At 37.3% G+C, this 17,826-nt stretch overlaps 4 protein-coding genes and 1 non-coding gene across 5 annotated transcripts; 2 read left to right on the top strand and 3 right to left on the bottom strand.

Moving 5' to 3' along the window:
* Positions 1-362: 362 nt before the first annotated feature.
* On the bottom strand, positions 363-2,379 carry LOC141899993 (DENN domain-containing protein 10-like). The gene is made up of 7 exons (XM_074786676.1): positions 2,250-2,379; positions 1,898-2,129; positions 1,360-1,471; positions 1,124-1,264; positions 947-1,014; positions 738-832; positions 363-651 (listed from the first exon to the last, which is right to left on the bottom strand). Exons 2-7 carry the CDS (start codon positions 2,103-2,105, stop codon positions 478-480), a joined length of 798 nt encoding a protein of 265 aa, XP_074642777.1. The 5' UTR covers positions 2,106-2,129; positions 2,250-2,379; the 3' UTR covers positions 363-477.
* Positions 2,380-3,869: 1,490 nt separating this feature from the next.
* LOC141898258 (uncharacterized) lies at positions 3,870-9,950 on the top strand (the record flags this gene model as incomplete). The annotated part of the gene is made up of 4 exons (XM_074784086.1): positions 3,870-4,067; positions 4,567-4,681; positions 4,783-4,905; positions 5,388-9,950. Coding segments are annotated over 4 exons (2,949 nt in total), but the record flags the coding sequence as incomplete, so codon positions are not given.
* A 332-nt stretch (positions 9,951-10,282) lies between these two features.
* LOC141900061 (glucosaminyl-phosphatidylinositol-acyltransferase PIGW-like) lies at positions 10,283-12,163 on the bottom strand. The gene is made up of 5 exons (XM_074786770.1): positions 11,594-12,163; positions 11,070-11,320; positions 10,854-10,983; positions 10,661-10,775; positions 10,283-10,555 (listed from the first exon to the last, which is right to left on the bottom strand). Exons 1-5 carry the CDS (start codon positions 12,056-12,058, stop codon positions 10,341-10,343), a joined length of 1,176 nt encoding a protein of 391 aa, XP_074642871.1. The 5' UTR covers positions 12,059-12,163; the 3' UTR covers positions 10,283-10,340.
* A 1,010-nt stretch (positions 12,164-13,173) lies between these two features.
* LOC141899637 (origin recognition complex subunit 1-like) lies at positions 13,174-17,352 on the top strand. Its single transcript, XM_074786057.1, has 14 exons — positions 13,174-13,291; positions 13,489-13,610; positions 13,943-14,124; positions 14,252-14,531; positions 14,867-14,966; positions 15,056-15,191; positions 15,279-15,376; positions 15,562-15,835; positions 15,925-16,032; positions 16,109-16,258; positions 16,385-16,504; positions 16,592-16,761; positions 16,875-16,999; positions 17,107-17,352. Exons 1-14 carry the CDS (start codon positions 13,212-13,214, stop codon positions 17,280-17,282), a joined length of 2,121 nt encoding a protein of 706 aa, XP_074642158.1. The 5' UTR covers positions 13,174-13,211; the 3' UTR covers positions 17,283-17,352.
* A 144-nt stretch (positions 17,353-17,496) lies between these two features.
* Trnat-ugu (transfer RNA threonine (anticodon UGU)) lies at positions 17,497-17,569 on the bottom strand. The gene has a single exon. It is a non-coding gene; the product is annotated as a tRNA-Thr (tRNA).
* Between the last annotated feature and the right edge of the window lie 257 nt (positions 17,570-17,826).

Here is a 17,826-nt window from a genome sequence, read left to right as displayed (position 1 = left end):
AAAGCAATTTTTGGTCAGAGCGCGCGACGTTTGTTTTGTCTAGGAAATCAATCTAGGATCAGGCAGTTTGACAATATGCAGCATTTTTGCCCGATCCGGTGAACATATATGCGTATATATTGAACTTATAAAAAATACTAACGTGTATTTAGTTTGAACGATTTAGCATCATGGCGACATTCGTCTCTCCGTTGAGACCTGATTTTTGTCAAACTCAAACGGTCTCCTCATTTCCTCGTTGTTGTATCAATACTCTCGACTTCTCGGTCATCATTTCATCGAAAATATCCAAAATATCAATGTTGAATATGTATTCAAGTCTGATCCAAAACACGAAAATAGATAGAACAGTCTTTCGACTAGTATGCTGGTTTTTATTTACAAATCAAATCAATCATTCTTACATTACATTAAACACATTTATTATATTACACATAAAACTGCGATAGTGTTTATATAGATAAATGGTGATATAAATCACAATTGAACAAATCCTTCAGCCGCAGCTAAATTATACAAGAAATTCTCAGTTGCGTGTGGAAACTTCTGTTCTTTTAACGTTTCTAGTGAAAGTCTTGCTTTACCGTCGTCTCCTACTGTCGCTAGTTTGTGTAGATTGTTCAAAAGCTCTTTTGTTTTATTACTAATTTCCTAAAAGAAATAATTCACTCCACAATTTTACGTTTTTCTCATTTTTTGAAATACATTTATATATATATTCAGGGATGCTCAGTTACCTTGACAGCTTGTTTTGGGCCTATATCATCATTATCAGTACATTGAACCATATTCAACGCAATCTCTTTATGTAGTTTTCCCATAGTCATAGATTCTATCATGATATGAAAATGTATCAATACATATCAGTTAGATAGTTACATTTTACTGTTAATTAGTCATCATCGTGGTAGAGAACATACAAGAATATATAAATCTGATGAAGTACCTTTGGCATGCGAAGCGGTGGTTATCTCTAACGCTTGAAGGTTCACAAATACATCGTACAAATCCATTCTACAATGAAATTAAAACCCTTATCATTTCATACACGATTCTGAGTGATTCAAAACTTTACATAAACTGGGTATCTTGTACATGAATGTAGGCCTGGTAACTCAATTACCTATTTTCAACAGCAGGATCTGTGAAACCAGCAATGTAGTGTCCATTTGTCTTCAAATCGTTGATTTCATTTTCATTGAGATCAACATTTGGCAAAAGAATATCCCAGTTATGTCGGTGCCAAACCAACAATGGAAGAGTTCTACAGTATAAATAGTTCACGAAAGTAAAGTGACGCTAAGGAAATTAAAAATGTACGTAATCTGAACATGAGAACCTTGTCTATAAAATCGATACCTAAGGAATGTCTGCAGTTCTTCTTGTTTGGAATGGTAAACAATCACTTTCTTCTTTAATAAAATAGCCGTGTATATGATTATTGTTTCTAAGCCGAATTTCTTGATCGCATCTAAAACACACCATCATTCACCATACATTCACGGGTAATCATTACTATTGAAGAAACTGGGATTCAATCTGAATTCAGGTTTTGTAGCAGTCACACTGAAGAGTAAAGTCAGCGTTTCTAAACTCAAAAGTCAGCACTTTTCCTGAATCCAAAGATGAATTTCTTTTTTGGTGGAATTCGCACATAGCCCACAATAATATTTGTCAGTAGAAATGTCATATGATGACACAAGAGTCCAAAAAGTAAGTACTTTTCTGCACTTTCAAAATTTGACGTAAAAAGTAAGCACAATCAGGACCTCTCCTATATTTTTTTTCCAAAAATAAGCTTTTCACACTTTGTCAGACTCGCTACAGACCCTGGAGTTATACATAACTATGAAGAAGGTATATTTTGAACTTTTTTTCAGATGATGAGTTTTGTTACCTTTTATGGAATAATGAAGATAAGCATCTGAAACGCTGTAATCTTTCACATTACAAATATCTTCATCAACAGTTGACTTCGTCGATCCTTTCGTGATTATATCCAAGTAACACTGCATCATACTAACCGGAGACCCGCTATTCTGATATTCGGAGATCATTATTCGTAGGACATGTTCATATTTCTCCGGATGGAAATCTTTTGCCATTAACACCACAGCAACTGCGCGCACCTAGAGATAATATCAAAATCTATTAGGAACAATAAAGATAATTACAATTTCTAAACATCTTTATCGCATGCTTCACAAAGTTGTTATTCTAACATTCTGCGTTCTTTGAATTGAACTCACTTTTGATAATTTAGTATTGTTGACTACTTCATCTCTAAGTATGTAATACCAGGCGTGTTGATATTGTCCGTAAGTGAATTCAGTTTGTAAGGTCGAATCTGACACATCTAAACAACATTTTCTAGTGAATAGTTCTCTTTGCTCTGAAGTTGCCGAAGGGTAGGCCCATGTCCACAAGACGTCACCATTTGAATCCTTCTCTGAAATATTGATTTTAAGTGTTTGGAACAAACATTTGGCCACAATCTGCTATCTTGCCTCATGATTTTGTAAATTTTCAAACGATATACTATTTGAGACTTAATTAGTCTCTGTGTGTACTCTTACTGAAGGCGTAAAAGGAAGGGTGGCAATAAGAGATCTATCTCATTAACGGGGTTCGAACCTGACTGATCTGTGGTGATGATGGCCAGATTTTTTAGTCAGTCAGCCTACACTAAAAAAACCAACAAATGAAAGCCCAGGAAACATTATTGGCCCTAAATTAGTCAGACTTTATGGGGTTTGATTACCCAGATATATCTACATGTCTGCATAGCTCATTAAAACATATCTATCAGATTTCTATGCGCATTTACCTAATAATCCGAGTGACAACAACGATATGGGATGCGAACTGACAGTCGCCATTTTGACGATCATGTGACCAGGTCGAAATCAATCAAGCGTAACAGAGTCCTTATCCGTGTTTTACCAATAATCCGGATACGCCGTATACGATTTACTCGGAGAATACTTCCGGGTTCAAAAAATTAATGATTGCATTTAATTAAAAATTATTTCGTTAGGAAAACAGGTTAGCCATGAGAAGACTGAAAAACAGCAGAGAAAAAATATGACGCAAATATTTGCGATCAAATAGGTAACTATGGATGTAAAACCCAGGTGAAACAGATTGAAGAAAGCTGATGATGAGAGGGTGTGGTTTAGGCTCCCTGTTTTTTTTTCACCAACAACGACAACAGCAACGCCGACGAACGGTCAACAACCTCTCATCCCAACTCCTTCCCACTTCCGGCCTTATTTGCTGTCTGATTCCTGACAAAATTAATTGAGCTCGACTCATCTCACTGTTGTTCTCTGTATTGCCATTGGTGAATCGTTAATTGTCAATTAGCCTATTGAAATTAGGGATTAGTGTCATTTGTGTAAAATTGTTGTCTTTAAGTTTGCATTACTCAGATGGTTTAAGCATTACTGCCACTGTCTGGTGAGTAAGTAATCACTATCAGCCATCCTGTCTATGGTTAAAAACATTAGTGAAACAACAAGTAATTGTTGTATATTCTGGTAGTTTCATATAGGCTACTGTGGTGTGCACAAGATTAGAAATTGGTTGATCGAGGTGTCTTTAATTTAACACGAACCCTAAAAATTTGTAACTTGAAAAAGTTGCCTAAACTGCGATTTTTTTCAAGATCTGCGTAGGCTACCTTTTATACAATGTCTGATTTTTTGTTTATTTCTATTTTCAGTTTAGAACATGTTAATTCGCAATAAACTACTGTGACTTGTTTCAACAACATGAACATCTATTGCGAAACATACACAGAAACGACATGGATAATGATCGCGTTATACGTGGGTACAGCTTTGACTGTGGTTAGTTTACAGACAGTATCGGCCGGATCGAGAACCACTACTAAACGTAACGGTATTACGTGTCTCGACTGGAAAGGAGGACTGATCGAAAATGGAGCTCAATTCGTGCCTCATAAGAAGGACTTGTGTACGGCTTGTATGTGCGATCATGGCTATCCTACGACTTGTAAATCAGTTCTGTGTTCACCACCTACATCCTGTCCTGTCTGGGAACAAGTACGTAGCTTAAATTACACTCATTACTTATCAACTTCTACTCCTTGACTTGAGTTCGGTTTCACAAAATGTTTAAACACCTAAGTACAAATCTCAAATCAATGATCCATAGGGCCCTGGGCTTACGGTAAGTCTGAAAACTGGTCTCAAGTTGTAAGATAGGTTATAGATCCAAGATGGTCTTAGTCTGGTCTTCAATCTTAACATTTTGTGGAAACCAAACTCGAGAACTGAATGTGGCTAATTGATAAAACATAAATTTGAAGTTGATCTATTAAAATATGGACTACTCAAAAAAGTCGGCCTTAAATAAATAAGCTAATTGAGGACACGTTCAGATATAGTCTAGTTTTGAATTAAGCCCAATTCGAATCTCTGCCATTGATTCAAAGTTGAGGGTAATATTTTGATTTGCAACGTTTTATCAGCAGCAGCCGTTGGAATTCCCATATTAGAGACATTGTAATATTTTTGTTTGTACATGTATTATATTTTGCAGTTGCCGGGTGAATGTTGTAAATTCACTTGCATCAACTCGACTGTTGTTTTCAATAAACCACCCACAACTGGAGGAGGTGACGTCGATACAAATCCCGATTCACCTGCAAGTTCAGGTAAACCATTCTGAACCTGAAAACTGAAAATCATCATTTTTGGTTCGACTGATACAGCTACAAACCCTGAATTATATTAACTGGATTGATTTATTTTTCAGGTGAAACAACAAATATAGGTTTACGCCTGGTAGCCAGTACGGTCACATCATTCCTTATTCTTGCTTTACTGTTGTTCATGATTCATCGAGTTCGCAGACGTCGTATGCTGTTTACTATGAGAAGTATGTTTTACAATCTAAGAAAACTTGTACTGGTAGAAACCAACACAAAACCTGGAAACTCAGGGAATCAGAAAAATCTTTTAAAAAATCAAGGAAAACTCGGGGAATTGGACAAATTTTGCAAATATAAGCCTGGAAAAATCGAAGGAATTTGGATAATGTTATTGACGACGTGTTTCATTATCACTACATGATTCATGAAAAATGAATAAATTGTAACATTTCAATACTAGAAATTCCTCGGATTTACTCAGGGACTTGTATCATTATGTGATTTGTGAATTTGTAATTTGGCAGAAAGTGGCCACCATATACTTACAAATGTTGGGATTGTTTGGAGAACGCCTATCTTGGATTGAGTAGATAAATCAACCTTTGAAGAGAGATATATTTCATGAGCACAGTGTAAAAAATTGAGTGATTGCTATATTTTTAAATCTCTTATAGAAAGATTATAAGCTATCGTTTGTCTCTTTATTTAGGAATGAACAATAACTGTAGACGTGAGACTGCGGCAGATATGGTGGCAACTGCTTACGTTTCTGAATACGACGAAATCAATATCGGAGTCGAATTTCCTCCGTACAGCGAACCTCCTCCTCCGTACTCGCCACCTCGCGCTAATCGAGTTCCCGGAGAAGCACCTCCGCCGTACGAGAGCTGTTTGAGACGCGATTCGAACGAAACCGGTGAACGTCGACGTAACGGAGCCGTGGCCGTGTTACCGGCGAATTACGTATCGCCCGTACGCGGTAACGTAGCGCCGCGTAACAATCGACGACGAGATTCATCGTCGTCGGATACGAGCACGGACTCCGTGTTCGTACGTCGAAACGTAGCTCGAAATTCAGTCGGAACGATCACCGACGCGCCACCTACCGGTAATACCGGTACTAATAATCAACACTGCTCCGGCGGTGATAATAACGCTAACAATATAATGCTATGGAGACAGTCGAATCAACGAAACGACAATCAAATACGCATCGAACGGGAAGTGGCTCGACGTTGCGAGGTCCCGACGCGTACGCGCTGGTCGTCGTCGGATCAAAGTTATATGAATATCGGTAGCGTGAGCACGCCGGAATCGATCGGCGATAATCATCACGGGATGATCGATACAAATCGCAACCGTATCTCGTACGTCGACGACGTCGCCGCGATCGTCGATAATCGACTAATATCCGAACCGACGTCTCAACAACGCGTCGATAACGACGTCGCGGCTCGTCGTCAACGCTGCGACGATAATAATCCGAGCTCCGGCGTTCCGACGTTTAGTTCTAGTCAGAGAATCGACGAGGCATCGGGGAACGACTCGGATCGAAACGTCGTCGCGCAGTCGGACGAATTATCCGACGGCTCGATCGTATTAGAGGACAGTCAAGATCGTAAAGTGATCTGGCAAACCGGCGAAAACGACGATTCGTCGAATTCGGACCGCGTGAATCGTGGCGTCGTTAAACCCGACGGATTATTATTGTCGCCGTCGCGATTTCGAATTTCCGATTTTCTACGTCTTCAGTCGTCGAACGACTCGAAACGACACTCGTCGTACGACAGCGATCACGAGTCATCGCCGTCTCATCAATCGCATCGTTACAGTCTGCCGCCGATGAGTTTATCGTTTAAACCGCAGTTAAACAATCCGCGTAATTACGCCGCGTTGCCGAGCAACGGTGCCTCGATTCACAGTCCGGAGGTTTATCCCGGCGCTACAAACTTTCATTCGCCGATCTCACTAGTCGGTAGTTCATGCAGTCCGAGTCACAACTCGGGCACGGCTACCGCGATACAATCGCCTATAACTCCCGGTACGCCGCTACATAACCTCGGACGATCGAGCTCGGTCACGTCGCAGATGTCGTTCGCGTCGATCTGTTCGGAAACGGGTGAACCGAGAACGCGATGGAATCCCGGACGAGCGTACCTGAATGAGGCGAGTTCGCCGGCGAGTTCGGGCAGCCACGATTCCGATTACGTTCAGGATGTTTCCGTTCAAGTCGGGGCTTCGATCGAACAACTTAATCATTCGCATCTATCGCCGCGTAATCATCATACTTTACCCGCGCCACGCGGCGCCGTCGGCGGAGCTCGACCTAAAACTACTCATTATTTGCCTCGAACTCAGTTCGGTAGAAGCCGTAGTTTGAATAGATTATCGGAAGAGATGTCTGACCACGATGAAGCGGTGGGAGGGGAGTGCACGTCCGCGGACAATCAGCTGCCGGATTCCAACGGCAATCTGAATACGGATAAAAGCAACGTTAATAAAGAAAAGCGATGGGTTCGACACGCCCAGTTAGGAGATCGGGCCGTCAAAAAACAGTACGGGTTCATCGATTTACCGAGCTCGATGAATCCGACGTCTCGTAGTCATCTTCAGTTGTCATTCGTCGACAACACGGTCGACGCGAAAAAAGCTTCCGACAGCAGCGGCCGCTCGCAGTCGAGCGATCCGTGCAATTACGACGACTCGAAACGACTGACGTCGCCGTCGGCTTCCCGTTCGAAATCGATGGAGCGTAAAGATCACAAGAAACGAGGCTCGAAATTGTTGCGCAATTTCGTCAAGTCGAAATCGAGCGAAAGTATCGCGAGGTTCGTGCGCGATTCGGCCAGGAGTAGTAATATATGGCAGAGACATTTACCGTCGTCTAGTAATAGTAATAATAATAATAATCATCACAACAAACAACGAAGTAAAGGGAGTCCGACTAAACGTAAATATCGCCATTCAAGTAATTTGGAACAGTTGAGGAAGCCACACAACTCGACCGGTGCCGATCTGTATCACATCGCCGCCGGCGTGGCGCCACCTATTCACAGACGATCGCGATCTTTAGAGAAGAAACGAAGACGTTCTCAACAACAACAACAACAACAATCAGCGACTCGTAGAACGACGACTAATGATTCAACACCGTTAACGTCACCGGTGGATAGCAACAAAGACGGCGGTAAGAATCATGTTTTTGGTGAAACTGATCTTTAATAACAGGGTAACTATTAATCAGCGGATTATCTTATATTGATTTATGTTTCTAAAACATAAAGGGTCGATGGATTGTTATGAGGACGGAGGAACTGCGTCGTGAATTGTTTTCAATAGTTCGTTGCAGAACAAGACTAATTAATAGAGATGATGCGGCTTGGACAAATTGAGAAATCATATCCTGCATGACATGGAATAATATTCTAATATTTACGAAAAAGGCTTTGGATTCCAGGCAACACAGATCAGGGAATCCTGTATTTCCCTCACCCTTGTTCTAAATTTCTTTGATTAGGTTGTAAGATAACCTTGTGGGGGCTGTTTCCTTGTTCCATTTATCACCAGAACGAACAACAGGAAATCACAAATTAAAATCTCCCTCAATTTTCCCTGATTTTGGGAAATGTGTCAGAATTCTATGATTTTCCCTGATCTGTTAAGAACTCTGTCTAGATTAATCCCATTGGGTTTTACTATGACCATATAGAATGCAGTTCACTCAGGGTGGCCAAACTATCTGTCTCAGCTTTATTGCTATGCATTTCTGAAAAAATATTATCAAAACTTTAGCGGTCTAAAGATCAAAAGCTTTGCTGTCTTGTTGCCTTAATTCAGGTAGGATTAAGATGGCTTAGTGTTAAGTGAAATAGTGAGTTCTACTTAAAAAAGAGATTTTAAAGTTTGTTATTTTATTGTCTAACGAACAGTGTTTTATTGATTGACAATGTCAATTTTGTGTAATTTCCATGACAACATCCCTTATGATGATTACTAATACAATCTTTTTCATATATCGCTGCTGATTCTTTTGTCCTATTTTGGATTAGGGGATTTGAAAATTATCTTTTACGAATGACCGTATTGATATTGTGTTTCGTAGTAACTTTCAGTGAACTACAAGTTTAAGTAAGATAGACATGAATTTTGTATAACTGTTGTAATAAGTGTTTGTAAATCATTTTCTTCGGGTTATGTTCAAATTTAGATAATTTGTTGAATTTTGTCTAGAAAATAGGACTATATGATGTGTACTTTTTATTCTATTTGATTAATTATTTATCAAATGTAAGAATGGTGCAACGGTCTCGTGTAGATGGATACTCACTAGCACTATTATAAGCATATTGAATATGCATGTATATTGTAGTACAATAGGAAATTTGTATTTCTTGTCCTATACCAGTTCATCTATTAGAATTTCTTATTGGTTTCCACGCCAATTCTGTCTCTCACTCAGCGAATCAATGTTAGAATTCTTGATGAAACACAGTGTTTCCTTGTATAGTAAGTCAAACTTTCGTACCTTGTATGTAAAAATATATATATATTAATTTGCCACTATTCAAATGATCTGTCATCAAATATGAAATTGTACTTATTAGTTACCGTAGCTACATATCTTTAAACATTGCTTGCCTGTTGCTAGATGTTGAAATAATGAAACTGTAGATTTTAGGTATAATATTAGAAAGTTAACAATGAATAATTTGTTTATTTCAAATGATTTATGGCTACTACTTGCTGTATAAGCATATTACGAGAAAAGTATTTTGATAAGTATTCTTTATTTTTGGTATTTTATATCATCTTGCACACCTCGCAAAGGGAACAATTTCTTTTACATTGAACCCTGTCGATGCAACGTAACTTCTGCAATATTTTCAGGGGACCTTAACAGAAATCAAAATAATGTATATTGCAATCTATTTGAATAATTTCTTCTATTAAGTTAATTTTTGTTCACATTTCATGGCAGCTTTTCATAATTTCATTGTTCAACTGAAGTTAGTTCGTCCTGTCTTTGATGGTACCTGTTCAACTCATATCTTGGTATTTATGTCTGGTTATGTCTCGAGAAAAATCTTTTATATCTGGTTATGTCTCGGAAAATAAATTTGTTGTGTGATCTCTTACGATGTACTTATTGGCTTCTAAAACATTTTCAGATGTTTTTGGCTGAAAAATCTCTTGAAAATTATTGTGTGTGTTCTAACACAAACATAATCATTTCCATCACAATGGAAGGATATATCTATCTGTAAGAATGAGTGTAACTGCTATTTAGTATTTGTTTTTAATAATTTTACTATTTGTTAACTTCATCAGAAAACAAATATATATGATATACGATATTGTAAACTGTTGTTGTTTAATTGTTGAAAGAATCAGCCTTGCTCATGGAAGATATCTGCTGCCTAGATTTTTCTTTCTCTCTGCTTCTTGAACTTTTTACTGAAGAACGCTTATAACAAAATTCTATTCCATAGAAAATCTAAACTTTATTGTGAATTAATATTGAAATTGACATATAATTTAACAAGAATATGTACTGTTATAAATCTTTACAAATTAAATTCTGTCTTAAAAACGAAATCAGTATTTCACAAAACATCAAAATCTTTACAAAAGTACTAACAGCACATTACATGAGAACCTATTTTTACCAGATTTTAGTTCGAATTCCGAATCGTGAGAATGTATATATAACTGCCGACAGTATAAACATATACAGTGTAATGATTATAAACCCTTCAATATGAGTGGCAAATATTGTCTCTACATTCATGTTAACCATTCCGGTTAATAGATTAGCTAGCAGAAAATACACCAGTCCGTGATGATTGACAGCGTTTACCAATTGAGAAATCAGATGCACTGAAAAAAAGATTTAAATGCATCTATTATCAGGATCTATTTGACGATATAATCCCTTTCACAAACCAAAAGACTACCATAGACTGGAACACGTGTGTCACATACCTGTATGATCTGAGGATGACGGTTTAGTTTCATGTGTGTCAAAAAATCTGTGATTACAGAGCATTATAATCTCCATTAGTAAGAAACTTGTCAACAGGAGACAATTGAAAAATATCTAAAAGAAAAATCAATCGATCATAAATAATTCCAACTGATATGGAGGCGATATTAAAAATAAGTTGTTTTCACTAACCATCCATAAGAAATATCCAAGATTAGCAGTCCTTCGTGAAACAGGCTCGACGAAAATCTGACAGACGTATAATAACATACAGGATACTGATGATAGAGCAAACAGCACACAATACAGAGACAGATAATTCCTGAAATTCAATAAAGGCTTGATAGAAATGATGATATTCCTTTGAAAAATGTTGTATGAAGTATACTGGGATAGGTATTTACCGACCTTTTAGAAAATAACTGTTTTCCAATTTCCACGCCAATGAAATACAAAGCCAGATAGCCCATGACAGAGCAAATGCCTTCTCTGTTAGCATCGATCAGACCATTACGCGATCCATCGCCTTTGACACCGTAAATAATGAAGTCCATCAGTCCAGCACTAGTAAGTAGATACTGATATCCACTTATAATGCACACAGATAGAAATAAACACAATCTAGAACTAACAACAGTCAAAACGATCGCTGAGACAATCTGAAACGGAGCAAAAAACGTTTTATCAATTTGTGAGAAATATTTGCAAGAAAATTCATATTCAATAACATAGGCTGTAGGCCCTATGTACAGTACAGCAAAATGTTACTGGTATAGATCTTCAGATTTTTCAAATTGACAAACAGTAGGGACAGAAAATCCTTTTATTTGAATGGATTAGAGAATAGACCAGTCTATAGGCAGAGTCCACTGACACTGTACAATGTATATCTAAACAGAGATCTAATTGATATGGACTATATTTTTCATTACCTTGACCATGGCCAGAGTGAAGAAGAAATTCCAATGAACTCCGTATTCAGACGCGTGTTCCTGATAGTCTAGATTCCTGATACTGATCAGTCGTATCAAACCCAGTATCCAAAGAGGAGCCGTTGAAACGATAGTCTTCGATAGACTTGATTTTTTACTAGAATTTCTCACTTCCGATGAGACAATAGCATTACATATGACAAATGAACCAACACCGGTGTCCATTAATCCAGTTCCGTAGGTCTCACATTTACCAAATCTGCGTGGAAATACTTGAAAATCCACTCCTAGGATACAAACAGCGGTGACTATGTTGACGAAAGCGCGGAAGTTAGAAATAAACGGTCGCACGTCCTTCATATCCACGGTCAATATCTCAAAACAGTCTTTCCAATATGATCTAGTAACGGAACCCAATTCTTCTTTCTTTCCTGTCCGTCTCTGCTTTTTTTCTTTCTGATGCATACGAAATTGTTGACATTGGGAGTTAAAAATGAAAATTGAAATGCTGCCGATTAGGAGGAAGGTGAGAAGTGCTGGAATATTGTCAGCCAAGACTGTCACCGTCAGGCTACATGGTAAAATGCAGAATATGAAATCAACAATGAAACTCAACCTGCAAATAAATTCATTAATAAACCTATTAATTCAAGACTTTTACGCATAGTTCATGATAAGTGGTAGTTAGTTACCTAATCGTTGGTGATAAGCTTTTATGATCGGATGGGCTTATACCAACTGGTTTGTGAAAATATCCGATCGTGAAAATATCCGATCGCGAAACTAAACCACAGACAGGTTACTGACTAGATAGAGGGTAACTTTTTTTAAAGTTTTAACCTTGCATTTCGACTACTTACAGATTTTTTCTTGGTATGAAGAACAAAGACGTCACTAAGTGATGAAATAAAACCGATAAAGGAGCGCATGATGCGGCCAACTGTGATTCTTCGATAGTTGTTCCATTTAAATTACTAACAAATTCTTCATGTAAGGTTTTATATGATGACATTCTGAAAGAAAAATTCTTTGAATTGATAAGAGTTAATCAAATCAAAATTATAGAGGTAGGCCTTTTGCTAAATAAGTAGCCTAGGCCAGGCATAAGGGCCTAAAATTTTGACAGCCCTTTCAGTTTCTATCCACATTATCCAGCCAAGGGACCGAATTCTGAGTGAGATAGACAATCAATTATTTTCATTTCAATCATAATTATCTCAAAGATGAAGAAAACAAAGAAAAATAAGGGTACGTACGTATCACTGCGTATGAAAATAGCTTTTTCGACTTAGCGTATGAAAATAATAAACCAGGGCATGCCAGGGACATAGCGTGTTTTGGGAGGGCTCAAGCGGCTGATAGAAATGCAAAACTATGACTACGAAAAATATGGAGATGAAAAAACACATACTTTATTAGAATTGAAAATATCTTGTATCATTATATCAATTAGAATATAGATTTAGTTTAATAAACTATTATGAATGTATATTTGCTAAAATCATTGCATTAAAAAGATTATTTTAATATCGACACTTCGTCTTAAGATTATACAGAAATTTATTTCCGGGAAATTTGCATTTGGTTTGCTCAGAATTTGTCAAAATTGCAGCCAAATATGCCTGTATCATCCTCAGACGATTTTTACTGGATTGGAACCGGTGAGCTGAAGAACAGAAGAGGGTCTCTACAATATCAGTAAGTCACTATTGAAGAGAAGCATATCATATCTATTTACAGGAGACTACATTAAATTCAAACAATTATTTAGGCCTTGATTGGGCTTGACGTGTGCGGATTACAATACAACCAACCAATGAATGCAAAAGCAATGTATCAATATATTCAAAAATCAGGCCTATTTTATTCCTATATTTTGTGTCTGTTTATTTCAGGGGATTTCATATAGATGGAGTAACCTATAACATCGGAGATGATGTTTATATTTGCAACGATTCACAACCTGATAACATGAACTTTGCGTTTATCGGACAAATTGAACAACTTTTCGATACAGGTAAATAAAGTGATTAGATATTTTCACAAACCACATGGTGGTAGGGCATATAAAGCCCGATTATAAACGTTGAGCCTATATACCGACAACAATATTGATAAGGTACTGACTACCCTTAGTTAGTTACCTAATCGTTGGTGGTAAGCTTTTTATAATCGGATGGGCTTATATGTGGTTTGTGAAAATATCCGATTGTGAAACTAAACCACAGACAGGTTACTGACTAGACTACCCTTAGAGACTTTTTAGGTGGCCTAAACTACATGTACTACGAAAGCAATTTTATAAATTTTTTGTCGAGAATTTTTTAGCGATGGTATCTTTTTCAACAGGTGAAAACAATGATGAAAGTCGTCGAGCTATTGTCAAATGGTACTGCAGATACTTCGAAACTCCAAAACGGTTTCAGCCTCTTCTTCTGAATGAAAGTGAATTGATGGAGTATAATCCGATCGTAGCTCAGGCGTTAGAAGCTAAGAATATCGATATTGAATGCATCATCGGTAAATGTAAGGTATGTGCTTAGTGTGGCATTTTCCAATCCATATTTGATGATATTAATTTTCAGAATATAGAAATAGATTTTCTTATCACTACAAAGTGACTGAGTGTGAATGTCTTCTTTTACCTGCAAATTGTAGGTTGATGTTTATGAAATCGATAAAACTCCTGATGAAAATCATGCATGTAAAACTGAGGATGGTTTGGATAGATATTTCGTGAGGAGGTCGTTTAACGGTAGTAAGACAATTCCACTCATCGAAAAATATCTTCCTCCAACCCCAGTCTCATCAAAGAAAACTGATAGCGATAGTGACTTATCGGATGAAATTCCTATTCTTGATAATGATGCCAAGCGGAAAAGTAAGAAGAAAGCTGATCGTGAAATTTCTCCAGAAATACCACTTCTAGATGATGATGGTTAGTTACGGTATCTTGTATTTATAGTTTCACTTTTTCTTTGTGGTCTTGTAACCAGTTTTGGAATACAAGTACTCTGTATATTCAAAATGTCTACAATTTCTGACATGATTCAAAAGGTGAAATGGGTGGATCCAGGGGCACTTGTGAGACTTGTGCAAGTCCATCAAATTTTTTTAATTTTTGAGTGCCCTTTGCCATTTTGTCCGTAGTGCCCCTAATATTGCCTTTGTGGACATTAAAGTGCTCTTTTGGGTTGTAACGAGTCCTTCAAAATTAGCCCTGGATCCGCCCCTGTGTAATGCCCACTTCAATCTATGTTTATTTGTTTTCAGCTCTCTCAAGAAAAAAACATAAAAGTTCACAGAAGAAAAAGACTACAGTTACTAAGTTTAAGTCTGAATCTAAGAATACGAAACGTTCAAGCACGGCTAAGTAAGTACAAACACTGGTAGTAATGAAGATATTGCGCGAAAAACAACATGAAATAATGAAAAATAAATCAAGAGCCTTGTGAATTTTAGACCGAAGTACAGATTTTCTGAGGATGATGATGATGAAAATTATGCACCATCGAATTCAGACGATGATTTCAAAGAGAAAAATCCAAAGAAGTCAAAGAAGAGCAAAACCGCTAAGAAAAAAACAACGAAATCTGCAGTGATTATCTCATGAATTAAACTTTTGAGACACTAGTTTCTTTATTATAGTTAATATCAGTTGATGAGGCTGTGTATATTCTTGTAGGTGACAGCATCTGCTAAGAAAGTGTTTACACCAAGAATGCCAAAACGAGTGAAAGCATCTCGTACACCAGCTAATGTATTAGAGGAGGCTCGAGCAAAGTAAGTTTGAGGCTGATCTTGAATGCATTGGCACTGACTGAGGATTAAACTTTAGAGCGAAATATTCCAAAAGGAACTCATTTTCATTCTGTGGAAATTGCGGCATGCCCTGCACATACATATTGCAATAGGTTGTTCATATTCTATTTCTGATGTAATACAGATTGTGTAATGTTCATTTACAGGTTACATGTTTGTGCAGTACCTGAATCTCTACCGTGTCGTGAAGAGGAGTTCGCTGATATCCAGTCATTCGTCGTATCGAAGATTTGCGACGGAACCGGTGGTTGTATGTATATATCTGGTGTACCGGGTACTGGTAAAACGGCTACCGTTCACGAAGTTATCCAAGGCTTAAAAGAAGCTGCCGAAGAAAAAGATATTCCCAATTTCAAGTATATAGAAATTAATGGAATGCGACTGACAGATCCCCATCAAGCGCATGTACAAATACTTAAAGTGAGTTAATCGTACGTTCTGATCTTAATCTGAGAATATTCTAAATGGTAACTTTACTCAATCCTGGAAATGATATTGAATTGTTTCAGCAATTGACTGATCAAAAGGCAACTCCAGATCATGCTACAATGCTCTTAGACAAGATGTTCAGCACTGCAGCCCCAGACAGAGATCCAATTGTTTTATTAGTCGATGAAGTAGGTAGAATATTCATTAAAAAACATGAAACCTGCTGCAATTGATGAAACTGCGATAAGATATTTTGCATTTTAGTTGGATTTGTTGTGGAATCGTAAACAGAATGTAATGTATAACTTATTTGATTGGCCAAGTCGTCCACAGGCAAAACTGATCGTTTTAGCCGTTGCTAATACAATGGATTTACCTGAAAGAATTATGATGAATCGAGTGTCTAGTCGTTTGGTATGTTATGTTATCATTAATAACACCTTTACATTTGGATAAGTGCCTTCATTGGATAACTGTACAAAAATGTGTTTTTACTATGAAAGCAGTGTCCTTAATCCATTGTATTCTTTTTCTCCAAAGGGTTTGACGAGGATGACATTTCAACCTTACACGTATAAACAATTACAAGAAATTGTTTCATCAAGACTTCAAGATTTAAACGCATTTAATGAAGATGCAGTGCAGTTAGTGGCAAGAAAAGTAAGTTTATGAACCATTTTTGCCAAATTTCCACTTTAGATAGAATTCTCAATTTCATCAAAATGTTTCACAATTATTGATGTGTAGGTTGCAGCTGTATCTGGAGATGCACGGAGGGCACTGGATATTTGCCGCCGCGCTACAGAACTCGCCGAAAACAATAGAGAAACTAATGAAAAGGGCTGTTTAGTTGACATGGTGCATGTGAACGCTGCATTGAAGGAGATGTTTTCATCATCAACTGTAAAAGCAATAAGGTAAACTAACTGTTTATTTTACTTGTTTAGTGTATAAGAATGCAGAACAATGTGAGATCATCACTTGGAGATAGAAGGCTCAGCAAAAAAAATTCTTTAAAATCTAATTTCAGAAACCTATCAATGTTAGAAAAAGTGTTCTTACAGTCAATCATATCAGAATTTCAACGTACAGGATTAGAGGAGGCAAAACTTGGACGTGTTTTCAAGCAGTTTACATCTTTATGTCGTTTTGAAGGTGATTATTTTGACAGTAAACACTCTGCAAAATTGAATACTCAACATTTCATGGCAAAATGAGTCGTCTTAATTGCTCTTTCTTAATATTCCGTTCTATTATTGTAGGATATTCAACAATCACAGGATCAGAGGTTGCAGCATTATGTTCCAGACTCGGAAGTTATAGAATACTGTTAGTGGAACATGGACGTTTAGACATGAATTTACGTATCCGATTGAATGTCTGTCAGGACGATATAAGTTACGCAATCAAGTCTGAAAAGACTGACTTGGAGCAATGACATTGTGTTCATGTACTGTAGTTTGAGATTCCTAATATTTTGTACTTAAATTGCAATAAAATCCAATAATCCACCCTCTATCTCAATCTCTCATTGTTAGTTGTTGGTAGTAGCTCACTACTTAGTCTCTGAACAAATAAAATATGTATGCTTAATTCATGATTTGGGAGTGATCTAAATGTACTGTAGACGTTAAAAAAATTAAAAATGTATCTGCCCCCAGAGAGATTTGAACTCTCGACCCCTGGTTTACAAGACCAGTGCTCTAACCCCTGAGCTATGGAGGCTACATATCTTAGAAGGGCGCAAATGGGTTATTTATCTTCTAACCCGCACAAGCGGCTATAGTCTAATACGTGTCATTGAATGCAGTTATACAAATTATAGCCTAAACTACTAAAGCATCTCTAGATGTGGTGTTACATCATGGACGTATTTACGTCCTTGCTTGCTTACATTGATTTTTTCAGATTCGCGATTTATATTTTGGTTCAGTTTTGTATTGTTTTTCAATCTATTCTATCAGGCTTATTGGCTTAATGCC

The sequence above is a fragment of the Tubulanus polymorphus genome, chromosome 2 (genome assembly GCF_964204645.1).
Source record: "Tubulanus polymorphus chromosome 2, tnTubPoly1.2, whole genome shotgun sequence".
Lineage (NCBI taxonomy): Eukaryota > Metazoa > Nemertea > Palaeonemertea > Tubulaniformes > Tubulanidae > Tubulanus > Tubulanus polymorphus.
The sequence above is the reverse complement of the archived record's forward strand: the minus strand, read 5'-3'. Positions and strand labels throughout refer to the sequence as shown.

Bases quoted from the DNA above. Each gene is read 5' to 3' on its own strand.
- LOC141899993 (XM_074786676.1), bottom strand. From the start codon at position 2,105: ATGGCAAAAGATTTCCATCCGGAGAAATATGAACATGTCCTACGAATA. The intron at 1,015-1,123 runs GTAATTGAGTTA...ATTTCATTGTAG, and splicing joins GATCCTGCTGTTGAAAATAG to AATGGATTTGTACGATGTAT. The intron at 833-946 runs GTACTTCATCAG...ATATCATGATAG, and splicing joins CACCGCTTCGCATGCCAAAG to AATCTATGACTATGGGAAAA.
- LOC141900061 (XM_074786770.1), bottom strand. From the start codon at position 12,058: ATGCATCAGAAAGAAAAAAAGCAGAGACGGACAGGAAAGAAAGAAGAA. The intron at 10,984-11,069 runs GTCGGTAAATAC...ATTGAATTTCAG, and splicing joins AAACAGTTATTTTCTAAAAG to GAATTATCTGTCTCTGTATT. The intron at 10,776-10,853 runs GTTAGTGAAAAC...TTTTTCTTTTAG, and splicing joins TTGGATATTTCTTATGGATG to ATATTTTTCAATTGTCTCCT.
- LOC141899637 (XM_074786057.1), top strand. From the start codon at position 13,212: ATGCCTGTATCATCCTCAGACGATTTTTACTGGATTGGAACCGGTGAG. The intron at 14,967-15,055 runs GTAAGTACAAAC...TGTGAATTTTAG, and splicing joins AAACGTTCAAGCACGGCTAA to ACCGAAGTACAGATTTTCTG. The intron at 15,836-15,924 runs GTGAGTTAATCG...GAATTGTTTCAG, and splicing joins CGCATGTACAAATACTTAAA to CAATTGACTGATCAAAAGGC.